We start from the raw sequence: 19,384 nt of genomic DNA on the forward strand, positions 1-19,384 counted from the left end.
CTCTATAAAATGGGCAAGAATAGAAGAACTAGTTGGTTTCCTCGCAGAAGACCAGCAAGCAAGATCGGGCGGACAATGATGCTGCAAATCAGAGGACCCGAGATACAGCCCATCTGATAATCTGCATTATAAAAAGAGGATCAACCTGTGGGCCCTATGAGGAACTGTGGCTCGAAATTGAGAATCTGATTTAATCTACCGCATTTGTACCCAGACAACTGAGTGAACCTGGTCAGCGAACAACTGACTCTTCGAGTTTCAGGCTTCCGGAAGTCCTGAACCAACCTCTGTTATACCTCTAGGGTTTCCTTCAACTCTTGAGCCTCTGGAAGTTACTGACTATTGAGATAGGATAACAATGTCTCTGACCTTACTTGGCTTAAGACTTCAGTGATAGACCATTGAAACCTGGAGAATCAGTGCCTGTCTGCTTAGAGGAAGAAAACTGACAACTTAGGTTGCCTTCCGCCCAAGAAATGCACTTGTTGCCTCCCGAATAATTCATCTCCAGCATTAGGGAAAGATAGGTTAAGTTGATTGATTTATTTCTATTATTCAATTATTATGTGTTGAAGGATTTTATGCTATTACTGACCCCTGCAAAAGTGTTACTAATTAAAGAAAGCATATCAAATTCTAGATAAATATTTGACAGTCACTTATTTGAGTCACCTTATATTTGATTTTTCATTGGTGGTAAAATGCCTTGTTGCCTGGTTCTAAATAATTATAGGAGGTCTTTATAGGTTGCCTTAAATGCAAACTTGTTAAAACAGTGCCCTTATGGCTCGTGCCGAATCAGTAAAATTAACCTAACCCATATACCAAGTTGTAATATTAGGGAATGAGCAGCCGTTAACAGAAGTGACTATTGAGAGTTGGATGACTGCTGTAGGCTACTTCGTTGTCCAAACCACCGGTTGAAGAAGGGTGAGACTGGATGTAGGTTGTTAGAGGTTAGGTGTGTCATTTCCCGACGCCAGCTTAAATAAATCTTTCAGTAAACCTGCTTAGTAAGACCTTCCCGGTTTAGGGAAGACCGGACCCATTGGATGGAGAGCTGGATTGAGCAATCCTCTCAGAAAAAGGGAAGTAGGAGGAAGGAGTTTGCTCATAGGACAATCCTGAAAATTTGGGGCCAAAATTTGCTAATACTTTGGAACTATTCATAATTTCATCCACCTTGACAAAAACATCAGTTTTGTCTGGAGAAAAGTAACCCAAGAGCATAATGCGTGTTCTACCATATTTCAGATTTTATTCAACTCTACTAGTCCAGATGTATGGAGAATACAGCAGACTGTTATCCCATGGTCACTGCTGGCTGAAATGTAACCCTGTATTCCTCGCGGTTTATACCACATTTCTATAAAAGGCTGTTGCTGTATCTGTCTTAAAGATTTCATTCTTTTTTTAAATTTTTGCTTCAGTGGGGGAATGGCACTTTTAATCGAGCCAAGCTGCTTAACGTTGGGGTGCGGGAGGCTCTTAAAGATGAAGACTGGACCTGTATTTTTCTTCACGATGTCGACCTGCTGCCTGAGAACGACCATAATACCTACACCTGCCACAAACAGTTTCCCACACACCTGTCTGTGGCCATGGACAAGTTTAGATACAGGTAGATGAGCACCATGAATGAGTGTATGAGTTGATTTCATTGTTAATGCATTGTCCTGACTAAGTGGGATGTCACTCTCTCTCAGGCTGCCATACCCACAGTATTTCGGTGGTGTGTCTGCGGTGACCCCAGATCAGTATATGAAGATGAATGGCTTCCCCAACCAGTACTGGGGCTGGGGGGGAGAAGATGATGACATTGCTGCCAGGTAAAGCAGATGAAAGAGGAAAAAAGAGCATGCTGACATGGGAGTTGTGAGTGGAGGTTAAGAATAGATAACAATTTCGCATTTCCGCCCCTCATCAACTTTTTCATTTTGCTTTGCTCTACTCATTCATAGTTTTTTTTATTTTTCATTTGTACAGTTCCATTGCTGCCTACTTTAATATTATTTGTGTGTTCTAACATCTTTCATCTTCATGTCTTTCCATTGCTGCCACTTTTCTTTATGTCACTTGGAGTGAGCTCAGCTGGTATGTTTGCGTGTAGTAAATATGTTGGAATGGGACACTTTAGAGTTTAGTATTTTGACCCTCTGTTTCTTTCTTAGGAATCCCCTCTCTCCACTGTCCTGCTTCTTTTATTTCTCCTAGTATGTTTTATCAAGCACTGAATGCAAGATGGTGAACTCAAATAATAAAAAAAACTAATGCAATAATATTTTAGAACTAAGCTTAAAAGCAGTCAGATTTATGTGTATTCAAAGATGAATAAATAAGACCTTTTGAAATAGTACTTGCTTCATGTTTTAGCTGACTTAGGTAACTGGAGTTGCATGCAAGCAAGAGATGGTAAAAGAAAACTGGCATTAGTTGTTTTTTTACACCCCTTTCTATTCATATTTTGTTTTTTGTTTTCTTTATATTCCCATATTTAGGAGAAGCAAAAGTAGAGTTGTTAATTAGTCAGCATGTTGATAATGCTGGGATAATTGTTTATCTCAAAAATGTGACTGGGAATATGTCGTCTCTTGTTGACTCTTGTTATTTGCTGCCAATCCAGAGTGCGGTTGTCTGGTATGAAGATTGTGCGCCCTCCAGTGGCCATTGGCCATTACAAGATGATCAAGCATAAAGGAGACAAAGGCAATGAGCAAAATCCACGCAGGTACTCGAGAGGCAAAACTACAAGCACACATATTATACACATCCAATCTTATTTTCATAGGTATCTGCACTGATAATTAAGATATTTTCTAGAAACAGAATAGCAAATGCATTTATTGTTATTATTTAGAAAGCAAAATAATAAACTGCATTTAATACTGACAAACGTCTGATGCAATACATTAGCATAACCATTTATATTGGCTAATTACATGTTTTCTAGAACAGTTACAGTCGAATTTATTTGGTGGCATACTGAGATATTTTTATGTTCTTTGCCAGCTCTTGGTAGCAATGATATCAATTGATTTGTACTGTGATTATCTGGATTTATAATACACCTCAAGGGATGACGATCACCTTTGTTTATAAATACCTGTAGCGTGAAACAGACTTATGAAAAGGTCAGTTTCTGACTCATGACAGTTATCTGACACCTTGGAAACATTGCAGTTCTAGAAGACCGATAAAGCTCTCATAGCTTTATCAGATATGGAGGTAAGTTCTGAATTCCTTTCTGGTCAAGCAGTTTCTGAATTTAGTAGAGAATCTTAATTTGATTAAAGTACAAACAAAACATACATTTTGGTAGTTACTATGCATATTTACAAAACTGTAATTGGGCAAAACTCTGATGGCTAGATGCAAGTGCTTCCAATTCAATCCTTGGTTTGTGTAGAATCTGCCTCAACAAGCATTAGTGGTACACATAGACCATTTTGACTGTTTGGTGATTTCTGGCACATTTGTGACAGTAGTCTACAGGAGGTTAAAGGGGAAAATTTAAAGATAAAGGACAATGTTTGCTATTCTCATTTTTATGTTTAAAAATAAACCGACAAACACACCCAAGTTCAAATTCCTCCCATAAAGAATGGCCAGTGCTGTCTAAAATCCTGCATTCCACAATGGTTGTCTGTACTAACTTTCTGTCAAAGGCTGTTGCTGAATAACAATTAACTCTCAGGCCATTTTCACTATGCATGACATACAATGTTTGTACATTGAGAGGTTAGCCAAAGAAGAGCCAACACAAAGGGTAAATTGAAAACTATATATATTTAATTCAATTCAAAGTTGAAGCTCACATTATTTATATATATATATATATATATATATATATATATATATATATATATATATATAAAGAGTTGTCTTTATTTTCATGACTATGAATATTGTAGCTTCACACTGAAGGCATCAAAACTATGAATTAACACATGTGGATTTATATACTGAACAAAAAAGTGTGAAACAACTGAAAATATGTCTTATATTGTAGGTTCTTCAAAGTAGCCACCTTTTGCTTTGATTACTGCTCTGCACACTCTTGGCATTCTGTTGATGAGCTTCAAGACGTAGTCACCTGAAATGGTTTTCACTTCACAGGTGTGCCCTGTCAGGTTTAATAAATGGGATTTCAAGCTTTATAAATGGGGTTGGGCTCATCAGCTGTGTTGTGCAGGAGGTGGATACAGTACACAGCTGATATTCCTACTGAATAGACTGTTAGTATTTGTATTATGACAAGAAAAATGCAGCTAAGTAAAGAAAAACGAGTGGCCATCATTACTTTAAGAAATGAAGGTCAGTCAGTCCGAACAATTGGGAAAACTTTGAAAGTGTCCCCAAGTGCAGTCGCAAAAACCATCAAGCGCTACAGAGAAGCTGGCTCACATGAGGACCGCCCGGGAAAGGAAGACCAAGAGTCACCTCTGCTGCGGACAATAAGTTCATCCGAGTCACCAGCCTCAGAAATCGCAGGTTAACAGCAGCTCAGATTAGAGAACAGGTCAATGCCACACAGAGTTCTAGCAGCAGACACATCTCTAGAACATCTGTTAAGAGGAGACTGTGTGAATCAGGCTTTCATGGTAAAATAGCTGCTAGGAAACCACTGCTGAGGACAGGCAACAAGCAGAAGAGACTTGTTTGGGCTAAAGAACACAAGGAATGGACATTAGACCAGTGGAAATCTGTGCTTTGGTCTGATGAGTCCAAGTTTGAGATCTGTGGTTCCAATCCCGTGTCTTTGTGCGGCGCAGAAGAGGTGAACGGATGGACTCTACATGCCTGGTTCCCACTGTGAAGCATGGAGGAGGAGGTGTGATGGTGCGGGGGTGCTTTGCTGGTGACACTGTTGGGGATTTATTCAAAATTGAAGGCATACTGAACCAGCATGGCTACCACAGCATCTTGCAGCGGCATGCTATTCCATCCGGTTTGCATTTAGTTGGACCATCATTTATTTTTCAACAGGACAATGACCCCAAACACACCTCCAGGCTGTGTAAGGGTCATTTGACCAAGAAGGAGAGTGATGGGGTGCTGCGCCAGATGACCTGGCCTCCACAGTCACCGGACCTGAACCCAATCGAGATGGTTTGGGTTGAGCTGGACCCCAGAGTGAAGGCAAAAGGGCCAACAAGTGCTAAGCATCTCTGGGAACTCCTTCAAGACTGTTGGAAAACCATTTCAGGTGACTACCTCTTGAAGCTCATCAACAGAATGTCAAGAGTGTGTGGAGCAGTAATCAAAGCAAAAGGTGGCTACTTTGAAGAACCTAGAATATAAGACATATTTTCAGTTGTTTCACACTTTTTTGTTCAGTATATAATTCCACATGTGTTAATTCATAGTTTTGATGCCTTCAGTGTGAAGCTACAATATTCATAGTCATGAAAATAAATAAAACTCTTTGAATGAGAAGGTGTGTCCAAACCTTTGGTCTGTACTATATATATACATACAGAAAAAAAGGATTTCAAGTATATAAATGTTATGTCTTTATTCTTGCTTCTGGACTGTTTTCATGTCATGCCTTAATTGTTTTTATGAATGGCTTTCCATATCTCGCTGCACTTCTTACCCATGACTACTCTGTCACTTAACCATGCTCTTCTGTGCCTGTCTAAATATCTCCACCTAACGCTTCATGCAGAAGGAATTCAGCCTTTTTCAAGTCAAGCCAAGCCATTTAGAATACAATCTTGTTTCTGCCATCTGAACCCCTGTTCTTTGTCTGCCCCTGCCTGGTTATTCTTACTGACTTTGCTTTAATGGTTTTTGACCCTCGCTTGACTTCTGACTCCTTGTTCCCTGCCAGAATTTTGAACCTGTTGAACAGTGGACTCCAAATTAACCGAACCTGGACCGTTTCTTTGACCATGCTTCCAATGTTGCTCTATGGTGAGAGAAGTTTTAAGAATTGCTCTTCCTCTCCTTCCAGTGTTACTCGCCTCAGTTCAGTTACTCATCTACAGGATCATCTGCTCAAGGATCTCCCCTGGGTTTTTTCCTTCACATCTGAGATTACCTCCGATGGGAAAGAGACGAGTGACACGGTATATCATGGACTTACATTCACTAATTGCTGATAGTAACTGGAACATGATGGATTATGTCGCCACCAGGGTTGCATAGAAAAACCTGGAAGAGCTGGAGGTTCTCGCCAGCCGGATTGACCTTAGACTCCCTAAAAGGAGGAGTGAATGATCTAAGGTTTTCTTGTCAGCTCACAGAGACAGAGGTTACAGACCACAGACCTTTTCTTCTTCACCTGTCACTTGATAATTCTCATTACTTTCTGAAGAACCTGAACCAATTGGACGGACCAGGCTGTCAGTGAAAGTATATGAGAGCTGGCTAAATGAAAACCTCTGTTTCTAATATTGCGAGGAGGGACACCAAGCTAGAGGGTATCTGTTAAAAGACCAGGCTCTGTAGAAGGTAAGAAGCTTTAATGAGCCATCCAGTCAGAACAGGACCCTCTTCACACACATCGCTGCAGGTTATCATTCACCTTCATGGACAGGAACACAAACTTCGACAAATGTCCAAGAGGTTTGAGCCATTGATGGTTATCTCCTCCATAAGAGAACTCACATCACAGAACTCATCAAGGTCACAATTGGGGGTTATCCTCACAAAGTCATCAAGTTTCTTGTCATAAAAACATTTGAACTAACACTAAGTTTTGGAGCTCCATGACTGTGTCTGCATAATCCTCATCTCGACTGGGCCATTAATGAGGTGCTTGGGTGGGGTCAAGACTATCTTACCAAATATTTATTTCACGCCTGTTTATCTTGACCCCCTTTTGAGGAGATTCAAGAAGCTTGCCCTTATCTGAATAAAGGTCCACCTGAATGTCACAACCTTAAGGAGGTGTCCAATAATAACGGAGTAACTGCTCTACCACCTCACAGACCCCATGATTGTGCTGTAGACCTTCTTCCTGGCACCTGTCCTATACTCCCTCTTTGAGCCCAAGAATGAGGCCATGCATAAATATATTATTGACGCCTTAAAGGCTGGTCTTATTTGCCCCTCTTCATCACCTGCGGGAGCAGTGGAGTTTTCTGTGGGGAAAAACGATGGCTTTCTAAACTTACAGGGGTCTAAATGATATCACTACAAAGAACCCTTCCCCTCATGAAAACAGGATTTGAGTTGCTTCAAGGGGCTAATTTGTTTACCAAGTTGGACTTGCGTAACGCTTACCATTTAGTCAGGATTAGAGGGGGAGATGAATGGAAGACTGCCTTCAACACACCTATAGGTTATCACGAGTATTTAGTCATGCCCTTCAGCTCCACTAATGCTCCTGCTGATTTTTCCGGCTCCAGTGAATGATGTGCTTACAAACATGGGGCAGTATGTTTTTTGTCTACCTTGATGATATTCTTATTTTCTCCAAGGATCTAACTACTTGCAGGAAACATGTCAGATCCGTCATCCTCAGGCATCTTCAGAACAATATATTCATTAAGGCAGCCTCCTTTCTCTGCTTCATCAAAACACCTAATCAAGTGTCTATGTTCCTTGCCAAAGTCTCAGCGGTCAATGAGTGGCTCAAAAACCGAAAACCAAACTGCAGAGGTTTTTAGAATTAACTAATTTTCATCATACTTTTTTAAGAAATACAGTTCTGTTGCAGCTCCTGTACATGCTCTCACATCTGCCAAGGTAAACTTATTGTGGTCTGATAAAACTGCCAAAGTATTCATTCTTCTCAAGAAACTGTTCATGTCTGTTCCAGTTCTTTGCTCTCTGGATCCCACTCTAAAATTTATTTTTAAGGTTGACACCTCAAATTTAGGACTGGGCGCTGTGTTAGATCAGCATTATTCCTCTGATGCTAAGATCCATCCATGTGTCGTCTTTTCTAGGTATTTATCTTCATCTCAGAAAAACAACAATTTGGAGTACCTAAAAACAGCCAAGTGGCTTAATCCTAAACAGCCCAGGTGGGATCTCTTCTTCAGTCGCTTCATTTTTTCTCCATCTTTCAGACCTGGGGCCAAGAGCCTAAAACCAGATGCTCTTTCCCAGATGCACTAGCCTGCAGAGGATGATCAAACCAGTGGTGGTGGTCTGTGAGGATGGTGGTCACACAAATGGATCTGGAGAGAAGAATTGAGTAGGCCCACCGTGACCATCTTGTTCCCAAGAAAAGCACAACTAATCATCTGTTTGTCCCAGACCACCTAATCTCTGAGGTATTAACTTTCTGTCATTCATCACATCTGTTCTACCATCCAGGAATTAGGATGTGGTCGGTGGTTTGGAGCTGTTTCTGGTGGAATATCTTGACCCAGGACGTCAAGGATTATGTCGCCCTTTCCAAACATGTGCACAAGTTAAATCCTCCTGGAGACTACCAGCTAAGTTACACCGACCACTTCCTGTCCCCCACAGACCATGGTCATATTTTGCTATGGACAGGTTTGCCAGAATCCAACGCGTTCACTGCTTTACTTACGATTGTTGACCATTTCTCCAAAATTACTCATTGTGTCCCTTTCAAGAAGCTCACCTCTGCAAAGGAGTTAAGTTGGTCCTGGTCTGAGAAGTATTCATCTTCATGGCCTACATGTGATATTGTTTCGGACAGGGGCCCACAATTCATATTATGGTTCTGGAGGGAGTTCTGTAGACTGCTTGGCATCAAATGCAGTCTCTACTTGGATTTTCTATCTTCAGACCGATGGCCAGAATGAAAGAGCAATTAAGGAAGTTGAAACTAAACTAAGAGCTCTCCATCAGTGGGATCCTACAAAGTAGTCAGAAGACCCACCCTGGACTGAATTTGGATTACCATCTAGTGCCACAGGTCTGTCTTCTTTTTACGTTGTTTATGGTTACCAACACCCTGTTTTTTCTCTTCAGGAGATGGAGGCCACTATCCCCTCTGCTCATAGGGGACAGCGATGTCAACATGTCTGGAGGATGGCCCACAGAACCCTTTTTTATTCCAGAGATGTTTACTCCTGCACCGCCAACTGCTGCCTCATCCCGGCACCAGCATACCAGAAAGGGCAGAGGCTGTGGCTCTCAAGTCGCTTTGTGCCCACCTACAGACTCCCTCCTCCCACCGACTCATTGATGGGAACCCAGTTTACACTGTTGCGAATTCCACCTGTGCTGTCCAGAATAAAAGCTCCTTCGATCCACATCTCAGGTGCTTCATGCAGATGAAATCCAGCCTTTTTAAGTCAAGCCAAGTCATTGAGAACATAACCCTGTTTCTGCCAACTGAGCTCCTGCTCTTTTCCTGCCCCTACTTGTGTATTTTAACAGACTCTGATTTACGTTTTTGACCCTGGCCTGACTTCTGACTCCCCTCTGCCCCACTGGAGTTTTGAACCTGTCACACAGTGGACCCAATGTAAACCGAACCTGGACCACCTGAATTCATTCACTTACCTACAGTATTTTACTGGTTACTCTACAATCTCCTGAGGATCAAATGCTCATTGGTTTCCACTGGGTTTTTGGGATAACCTCCAACAGGTTAGTCACTTCTGATCTGAACAACATTGTGCTAATCTGTCATTTCCCAGTCACTTACTCATCTGCTTCCGATCTGCACACTGTTCCTGCTATCATGTAGCCGGAGCTGCAATATTCCTGTTTAAAAAAATAAACTGTTAACCGCTTTATTCTGTGTGCCGGCTTGATTTTTGGGTCCAAAGAATCGCTACTCATTACAGTTATGGTCTACACAAGCATGGGGAAGACTGCTGACTTGACAGTTATGCAGAGGATAATCATTGACACCCTACACAAGGAGGGTAAGCCACAAAAGGTCATTTTGATAAAGAAAGTTTAGAGTGCTCTATCCAAGCATATTAATGGAAAGTTGAGTGGAAGGAAAAGGCGTGGTAGAAAAAGTTGCACAAGTGACAACAACAGAGGAATGCAAAGCCCATTCAGAAGTTTGGAAGACTTTTGTAAGGTCTGAACTGTGTCTGGAGTCAGAGTTTAAACAGCCACCTCACACACACTGATCCAGACCATGCATACACTATTCCATCACTGGTGTTAAGGTGTTCCGGAAACAGAGACCCCATAATTGAGTTTCACTTTTAGAAAATAGCAACTGAAATAAACTTTTTTTGATAGTATTCTAATTTATTGAGATGCACCTGTAGTAGTTATAATTATGATGAACAAACTCGTCAAAACTCTTTGTCAAAATTATAGTCAGAGCCATGAGCTAAACTTATTTGTTTTTAGCCACAATAAGTGCACTTGAGTCACAATGAATCCTTTTCAAATCTTAGGAACCTTGTATTGAGAAAGAGACAAACTGAAAACATGTTGCACAACTTATCTGCAGAGCGACAGAGAGAACAAAAATTGTGGGAGGAATTCTGAGAGGAATGTTGTGGTTGCTGAAAGTGCTAAACTGATCATTATGCATGTTTTTAAAATGCAATAAACAAACTTCATTTGATTTTACAAAATTCTAAACAGAAGGCATGTGAAGTATGAAATTATGAGCTTTAAAACAAAGAGGAAGATCAGCCAAAGAAAGCATGAATATAAATTCCGGGAAAACTTGAAAAAGCTAGACTCAGAAACCACAGAGTTAAAAAACACAATGTGCTGTGTGTCATTCTAGATTCGACCTCCTGAAAAAGACCAGACTCAACTGGCACTCTGACGGTCTCAATTCGTTGACTTATGAGCTGCTCACCAAAGAGTTGGAGCCACTCTACACCAACCTGACTGTCAACATTGGAGAGGACCCCCGGCTGACCCAGGGTAAAGCTCAAAGTGCTGTAAAAGCAACGCCTGTCCAGCCACATAGCTCCAGCAAGGACAGAGGCCCAACTAAACGTGTGCAAAGTCTAGCAGAAGCCGTGGTGAGAAATAATACTTTGGTCAAGCCGTCTGGTGAAAAGACAGGGCCTATCCTGTCAAAGACAGCAAATCCAACCACACAGGAAAAGGCAGAAGTAATGAAATAAGGGTTTTAATTTAAAAAAATAACATTGCATTTGTAGCATAAAGTGGATCCCCCCTTCATTTTGATCTGACAGACAAAATGATGGAAGGCAGCATTGATCTGTTGCATTAAGGGTAGTTATGCACTGGATCACAAACATAAAGCCTGTTTTGTTTACAGATGTGCATTCTGGACTATTGAATCCCTTTTGTTGGGTTATGATCCACTGAATGTGACTCTGACTCCAGTGACTGGCAAGGAGATCGCCTAGACCAGCAACAGAAAGATAAACAATTCTGTTGCATCTAAGTAAAGGTCCAAAAACTCATTGAAAATGAGAAAGCAACATATATAGACCTCTGCAGACTGGAACTGCAAGTTGCAAGCAACTCATCGGCAGAGCTGCAGCTTCAATCAGTCTGCACCTCTGATCCTCTCCTATTAAAAAAAAAACAAAGAAAAAAAGTTGCTGCTGTCCATCCACCTCACTCCGTGGTGGGTTTGTGTTTCTGTGCCTTCTCTCTTTTATGCGCATTTTATAGACTGATAGAAATGCTTTTAGGGGCTAAGCTAGTGTAAGTTTGGCTTGTCCTACAAGTTGGGAGTATAAAGCTGACCAGAACAAACCCTTTGTTCCAGGATTGCTGTTTTTATATATTTGCTTGCATCAATCAATCAATCACTGACCAACTTCGTAGTTCCTGGAATATCCTAGAGTTTATATTTATATATCTATATATAGAGAGACATTTATTTGTGTACTTCTTTAGTTTTAATGTCCTTCATTACAGTCTGGTGCCTCTCTCTCTATGACGTTTAGTTTAGAGACAATCAAATTATATGGGAGTGTAAACTGTATCCAAACACATAACGAACATGATGTGGCATGATAGTTGTTGTCTAGTTTGACTATATTCTTGATACACAGATAGATTTGTGCTTCTGATATTACCTATGTTTTATTTTTTTTTATTTAAACCGTTTGATTTTAGATTTCATGTGAGAATAAGAAGAAGGCTTGCGGACAAGTAACGTAAGGCACGCAACGAGAATAATGTCAAGCTAGTGTTCTAATATCTAAAGTGGTTACGGTAAAAACAAAGCACTGTGGATAGATTTAGGAACAAACAAATGTTTGCCTCTTTGTGTCTGTCTTTATTTGCTATGGTGAAGCTTTACAGACTTAAGCAAGAAGGTAATGTTTCAAGCCGGAAATGTTTTTGCTTTGTGTAAAAATCCTGAGGGTTGTCTGATCAGGACATGCATGAAAGTTATGATCGACCTGTCACGGCTTAACAACAGCTTAATTTATTTTAGTAAACTTATCAGCCATTCTGAATGTACTTTTTAGTGTTTGTCCTTGTTTATGTTTTGTAAAAAGGAGAGTTACAGTGCCCTGCAGAAGTATTCATACACCTCAAACCTTTTTCACATATTCACACATTACAACCATACATTTCAGGGTGTTTTATTTGGATTTCAGGTTGTAGAGAAACAACTGCAGTACATAGTTGTAGAGAGGAATGGAATTAATAAAAGAAACATCTGAAGTGTGGTGTGCATTTGTATTTACCTGCGAGGCCAAATTATTAAACTTCTTCACAAATTTATCTCTGATCTTGATGCTATGTTTGCTGTCCTCATGATGCAATTTATTTTCTAAAGGAGGCCTTCGCAGACCATCAGTTTTTATACTGAGATTAAAATAAATTCATATAGACTTATTCAATATTCAGGTGACATCTGGTTGCAGTAGAAGTTATTTGGATGTGTCAGATGGCTGATTACAAATGTGTGCCACACTTTTCAGATTTCTATTTCTATTTAAGCAGCTTCCATTTCTCAACTATGTAGTACTTTTTGTCTATCAGATAAAAGCTTAATCAAATAGATTGATGTTTCTGACTGAAATGTGGCTAAATGTGAAACAGGTATGGTATGGGTGCTTTTGCTTGGCTCTTTACCTTAGTGGACTTAAATCTGATAACTAGTTGGAAATATGATTTCTTGCTGCTATCTGAAACTGTACAACTGAATCTAACATCAAATGAAGTACTGTAACTAATGGTGTGGGATGCTGTTATAACACTAACAGGCAAAGTATGAGTTAGTCTAAACTGAATGTATGAAGTTTCTTAAATTATTTATTGTCACCGATAGATCTGAATATGCTGACTTCTGAGGTGATCTGTAAAAGTGTTCTCCATGGTAGATCAGATAGATGCCCTGTTTTACAGCTGTAACATATCTCTGTTTCTTTTGTTAACTTTGTGCCTCATATAATAATTTAAAAGGCTCCATAATGACTGAAGGACCAGATGTGTGCTGCACAGTTAGATGTGAGCACCCCCATGTGGCACAGCCTGGTGAAATAAACCAAGGGCTGAATGAAACTGCAGTGTTGTGACTGAAATGTTAATCATTAACGTTCGCCATTCACTGGCTTTAAACCAATCAAATACTTTCATTGCCCTGTCAGGAGGGATTTTTTTCATCACGTGAATATCCCGTCAGCTTAAAGGAGAAGAGCGGCTCAGAATTTTATTCACCAGTAGAATCATCAACTGCAAGGTGCAACAGACTTATGAATGGATACTACTTTAAAGAAGCAATCCGTGTTCAATATAAAGTGTTCTAAGAAAGTATAGCTTTGAAGGTGTACACTGAGAGACAAATCGCATTAATAAAAAAAAACTTTATGCAATATTGCTCTTTAATTACTTACAGATTATCCTCCATTTATGATATACCCTGGGACAAATCTATTATGATATGTAAGAGTGATGCAGGGAAAGCTTTTAAAGAAATATAATCTCAGCAGATTAATCAGCAAACTGTGTGCTTAATGTAAGATTGCTATATATTTATTGAATACATTCGTTTTTATAAAGAATTTTTGCAAAAGCATTGAACTAATACAGATATGAATGCATAATCATTAAGATGAATTGATGAATTGCTTTACTTAAGTATACTTTGTAATCATTTAATTTCTGTGCTTTTATGAAGGATAAAAAGAACAACTGGCTAAATAGTTAGGATCTTCATGCATTCACTGAAAAAGGAAAACTCCTATTACATAAAAAACTGATGTTAATTCCTTACATCTTTTTTTTTTAGGTTGCCTTATTTACTGACCATATCTTGAAGGAGATAGATGTGATTTTTTGTGTGTTTGTACGAAGGTATAGCAAAAAGGCAGCAGAATCGAGTAAAATATATCTACTTCATTGTGACAGAAAGCAAATATATAAACCAATAAAAAACACGATCAAAAGACGTGTCTCCCTTTTGTTTTTTCTTTGATATTCATGTGCGGACCTAAATGTCAAATAACAACATGCGTCATACACAGCACACCTTAAATGCAGGCAGCTTAGAGCAGTCCAATTCGTAAAACACTCGGAGCATCTTAATGAATGTGGGTTAGCATTCAGAATAGTGCTGCTCAAACGCTGCAGAGACCAGACGCTCATACCAGACTGATAGATTAGCAATCATGCAGCAAAAGGACCACATGCTCCAGAGCGATTTGACTGCACAGACTTGTTACATCACGCTGTGTATTGCAGGCCTCCATGTTCTATGTGGGAATAAAGAGCTGGATTAAAAACTTGGATATGAGCTCTTCCCTATAAATAGACAGTACCCCCCCTCTCCTTCAGCTCTGTGTGTTCGATCTGTTTCATAATCTAAAATGCTGCATGACTCACCAAGAGAGGGCAAAACTTATGAAATGGACAAACCAACGGAGCATATTGCAGGTTATCCAAAACACAGACATAAACAAAGGACTCAGATGCAAAGGGTGCTGATGTGATAATGTAGTGTTGCTGCTGCATCCCATCAGCTGGATTACTGCAGTCTCTGGACTTACTCAGTAATAGTGAATTCAGTATATGTCTTTAGTAAATGGTCGCCTAATATGGCTGGCAAGCTGTAAGTAAATAAAGATTTATTTCTAGAGCACATTTCAAAATATAAGTTGCAAAATGCTTTGCATCCAGTACAACAAAAAGCAAAGCAGCATCTAACAGTTGAGTAAAACAGAAGGCCTGGACAAGAGGGGTATCATTAGGTGTGACTTAAAACAGTGTACAGTGTCAGCCATCCTAATGTTCAGAGAAAGACTGTTTCAGCTTAAGACCCAACACAGAAGGTTCAGTCCACATGTGGATTCAGTCTTGATCAATGAACAATCAGAATACCATGATGGGAAGACTTGTGGAAATGTTACCAGGTCACTGATGTAAGTGGGAGCGAACCTTTCTATTGCTTTAGAGACCAAATTAAGGATGTTTTTCTGAATCCTAAAGTTAGCCAGCAGCGACTGGGATGATATGAGCATGGAATGGGGCCTTGTAAAGTCGACTTACAGCTGGGTTTTGGACCAACTGTCATCATGAAACTAAATCATGGTTTAAGCAGGCTCAGACAGACCTTCAGTAATGTAGGCCTGATGAAGCAATGTTTCTAGCTGCTCAAGACAGGAGTGAATATTCTTTTATGATATATATTTGATGAAAATTGTTAAACTTAACAGCAGATGTAATTTGTCATTTTTTGTTGCTTATCCAAAAATGTTTAAGAATTACTAATCTGCTTATTTTTTGCATAGAGAAGTGAGCTTTATTAGATCATCGGGCTTCTGGGATGTGCATATCATTGTATCATCAGTATAGCTTCAATAAGACACAGCTTAATTTTGTATGAGTCAGAAGAAGTGGAGTATATATGCAGAGAAAAAGATAGATTCAAGTATTGACTCCTGTTGCACACCACAGAGCAAAGGTGATAGGGAGGAGTCTACCTAGTCTACCTCACATAAAACTTTCAGCTGTGCCACTTTGGGGTAATTTGAAACTCTGAAAAGAAATTTCATTTCATTCCTTAAAAAATTTAAAAGGCTTTTTTGTTGGTTTAATGCTTTTTAAAAAAATAAAAGGGAAGGAAAGCTAGATGACTCTTAAAAGGAACATTATGTCCTATACTCTGGCATTGATTTACTTACCTTAACAGCTCATGATGACTTATGCAAGTATCAGCCTTTTAATCAGAGAGAAAAAGTACAGTATAGGCCAGTTAGAGAAAAAAAAAGGAGAGGTCACCAATTCATCATTCTGGTGAATAAAACAATCTGGTGAACACACTGGTGAAAAATCAGTATACATATTGGAAAATTAGAATATATTTATCAATCTGCATAAATCCTACATTACATCATTGTTACTGGTCTGATAACAATACAGCATAATGGAAAACATGGCCGTTGTTTTGATAAAAACTTTACTATTCAAGTGATTATGTAATCTAATGAGTCATTTCGGAGTCAAAACATATTTTAAGGCCACTGCATCTGCGAGTTTGCCGTGAGGCTGACATGGCAGCAGTGACAGTCTAGTTTGCACTTAGTTCTCTGTCGACTGACACACTAGCCTGCTGAAGTGACTGTGGCAGGCCGATGTATTGTAGAGGGCTGAGGCAGTCTTTAGTCACCCTCTGTTACTGTACAGCATAAGAGATGCCACTGACCTCTCTCATATACGTAATTGTTTAGCCTCAGCACAAACAACACTCACAAAAAACAGGGACACTCAATCATATCCAAACGCCCACAAGATTTCCACCAAAATCCACATATTCTTCTTTACGGTGGTTTTAATTACCATAAACTGTGTTTTTGGTGTACTTGTAACTTCAGGAACTCAAATGAAATCTCTGAAGCATAAAACCAATCGTTTAGTTTTTGTATTTGTTCCCTTCAGAAATATGATGGCCAAACACTTCCCACAAACCCATTTAGCTTCAACAGACCACAGGACACTTCACCAAAAAAATCTGTTTGTCCTTAAATGCATTTTCAAGCTGTAATCAGGCTTTTTATGTTGTTTTTGGGGATAATTCCTTCTTCCTCTCTGAGTGGCCTTTCAGTCCAAATCGGTAAGGGTGGATAATGCCATTCTCTTAACAGCTTCAACCAGCATACTCACAAAGTCTTTTTCTTTTGTGCTGGGGTTGATACGCTTGTCTTGCTTTAAAACACAGAACCTGTCTCCTTCTTTAACAATGTGACAAATGGACATTGCCATGTTGTTTATACTTCTACATAAGTGTTTGAGGCAAAGACCCACCCCTTGACCCAAAGACAGCAGTCCACCTATTTTTCTATTGATAATTACTGCAGATCATATTTTACCCAACTGATGTTAAGATAAGCATTCATATTCTGTCAGAAATCAGACCAAGACAAAAGTCATGGTTATATTAAAATCCTTGTAAATCACTTGCATTGCATAAGAATTCACATTATATCCACATTATGTTCAATTCAACTCACAAATACTCAAAATACTATCCACACATTTGAACTCTTTTTATTAGTATTTTTTTGTATTATAGCAATACAAAGTAGACCATAACTGTGAAGTTGAAGGAAACAGATTCGTGGTTTCTTTTTGTTTTCCGAATAAAAATTCAAAAAGTGTGGTGTGCTTTTTGACTCAAACCCTTTTACTCTAATATTCCTAAATAAAATTCAGTGCAACCAATGGTGACCGAAGGGCCCACTAATTACTAAATAGAGTAGAAGAAAAAAAATACTATATCTCCCAGAACATCTCCTCACTACATGGAACATGGTGGTGGCAGCATAGTGCAGTGGGAATACTTTTTTTCCGCAGGGACAGGGAAACTGCTCTCAGCTGACGGGATGATTGATGGAGCTAAATATAGGGAAATCCTGAAAGAAACCATCTTAGAAGCTGAACCGCTGTGGAGATTTACATTCTAGCAAGACAAGAACCTCACTTATAAACCAGATATGGAATGGAATAGTTTGGATCAAAGCACATTCTTGTGTTAAATTGGCCCAAAGTCCAGAACTAAAGTCATTTGAGAATCTGTGGCAAGACTTGGAAAACAATATTCACAGGCAGAATTCATAGAGTCAGACTGAGCTTGTATTATTTTGCTAAGAAGAATGGATAAATGTTGCATTACCATATAGGTAAAGCTGGTAGAGGAATACCTCAAAAGATGTGTAGCTATAATAGAGAAAGGAGGTTTTTAAAACCATTGACTCAGGGAGGTTGAGTACAAATGCATGCCAAAACTTTCAGATTTATATTTATAAAAACTGTTCATGCATCCTTTTTTCTGCTTCATAACTACAAGGTACTTTTATTTAGTTTATTACATAAAATAGCAAAACACACAGGTGTTTATGTGACATTTGAAAAAGTTTTGCAATAGTTGTGTGGTTAGAAAAAAATAAAACAATCATTTAACCAAGTTTTTATAGGTTTTATTTGTATTTTATATAAGTTTTATCTTTTAAATAAAAATTAAATAGCAATAATATGCATCGATGCATACCAAATGCAATATATTAAATGCTTGTTTTCTCTTAGAACGTGTTTCAGCTCAGAACGAAGTTTGCACTGAAGTGAAAAAGAGAATACAAAAGACTGCATCACAAGTTCGCTGGTTCTAAATGATTCCTGGGACAAAAGTGTTGTTCTCCGTTAACCACTTAATGTCCATGCTTTCTGTATGTACTACTGGGTCACTGTTTTGTTCAAAACTCTAATGTTTCTAGAGGTTCTCCTCAATTATGTAGCTCATGCTTTTCTGCAAGCAGCTAACTTAATTACTGTCTGTGAATAAGTATAACGCATTGTTTTGTTTCAATAAGAGTCAAAAAATAGCATTGGACATTCGAGTAAATGTCTTGATGATCAAAAAAACGGACAGAAAAAAGAATAATGTTTAGCTGTTTTTCTACTTTAGTAGATTTAACTAAAACGTGTCATTGTGAAAAATTTACCATACCAGTAGACTACAACATTCAGTTAAAAAAACACTGAATGCCCGGCTTTGAAAATCCTCACGTCATCGGATATGAAAATAACAGGTATGAGAGGTTAACATCAAGCTCCTGGGGCAGGCTGAATAATGAGCAGAAAATGAGATCAGCCATCAGGGTCGTCAGTATTGGGCCCCTATTCTCTTCTTATCCTACGGCTGCTCAGCTGCTTCTGTCATCCATATTTGCAGCCTCAGTGGACAAATTTCTCAGCCGCAGGCCCCTTAATGCTCACAAAAACACATCAAGTGAAATATTTTGCCACAGTGGCATCACACTGGAGATCTGGGTCATGCAATCATTACTCTGTATTTCTTTTTTCCTTTTTTTTTGCTCCTCCGGTCATTCAAAGACATGTAAACATCCACTGATCCGGCTCCCGCTAAACCTGACCTTGACATTGCCAGCTGATTTTCCAGTGAGCGTCTGTATAAGCCTGCTCCACTGTTTGTTTGTTTTTTACAGGTGCATGTCTGTAGCCTTTAGAGCGGAGCTTTTGTTTGGGGGATCTCAGGTATGATGAGGGTTTTAATGAAAATGAACGATTTGTTGTCCAC

At 39.2% G+C, this 19,384-nt stretch overlaps 1 protein-coding gene across 5 annotated transcripts in view; it reads left to right on the forward strand.

The window, feature by feature from the left end:
* b4galt3 (UDP-Gal:betaGlcNAc beta 1,4- galactosyltransferase, polypeptide 3) overlaps positions 1 to 14,242 on the forward strand; it is a 30,259-nt gene extending 16,017 nt beyond the window's left edge. Inside the window, exons 4-8 of one of the 5 annotated variants that reach the window (XR_007039069.1) lie at positions 1,431 to 1,621; positions 1,707 to 1,829; positions 2,624 to 2,728; positions 8,899 to 9,522; positions 10,637 to 10,766. Coding sequence is in view for 4 of the 5 variants with exons in the window: in XM_047371109.1 (XP_047227065.1) it covers positions 1,431 to 1,621; positions 1,707 to 1,829; positions 2,624 to 2,728; positions 10,637 to 10,985 (768 nt within the window). In the remaining variant the exon portion in view is untranslated. Of the gene's footprint in view, positions 1 to 1,430; positions 1,622 to 1,706; positions 1,830 to 2,623; positions 2,729 to 5,833; positions 5,917 to 8,898; positions 9,672 to 10,636 lie in introns of those variants that run through there. The other 4 variants (XM_047371133.1, XM_047371124.1, XM_047371109.1 and 1 more) reach the window with 4 other exon arrangements.
* The last annotated feature ends 5,142 nt before the right edge of the window (positions 14,243 to 19,384 follow it).

This window comes from Girardinichthys multiradiatus, chromosome 1 (assembly GCF_021462225.1).
Source record: "Girardinichthys multiradiatus isolate DD_20200921_A chromosome 1, DD_fGirMul_XY1, whole genome shotgun sequence".
NCBI lineage: Eukaryota > Metazoa > Chordata > Actinopteri > Cyprinodontiformes > Goodeidae > Girardinichthys > Girardinichthys multiradiatus.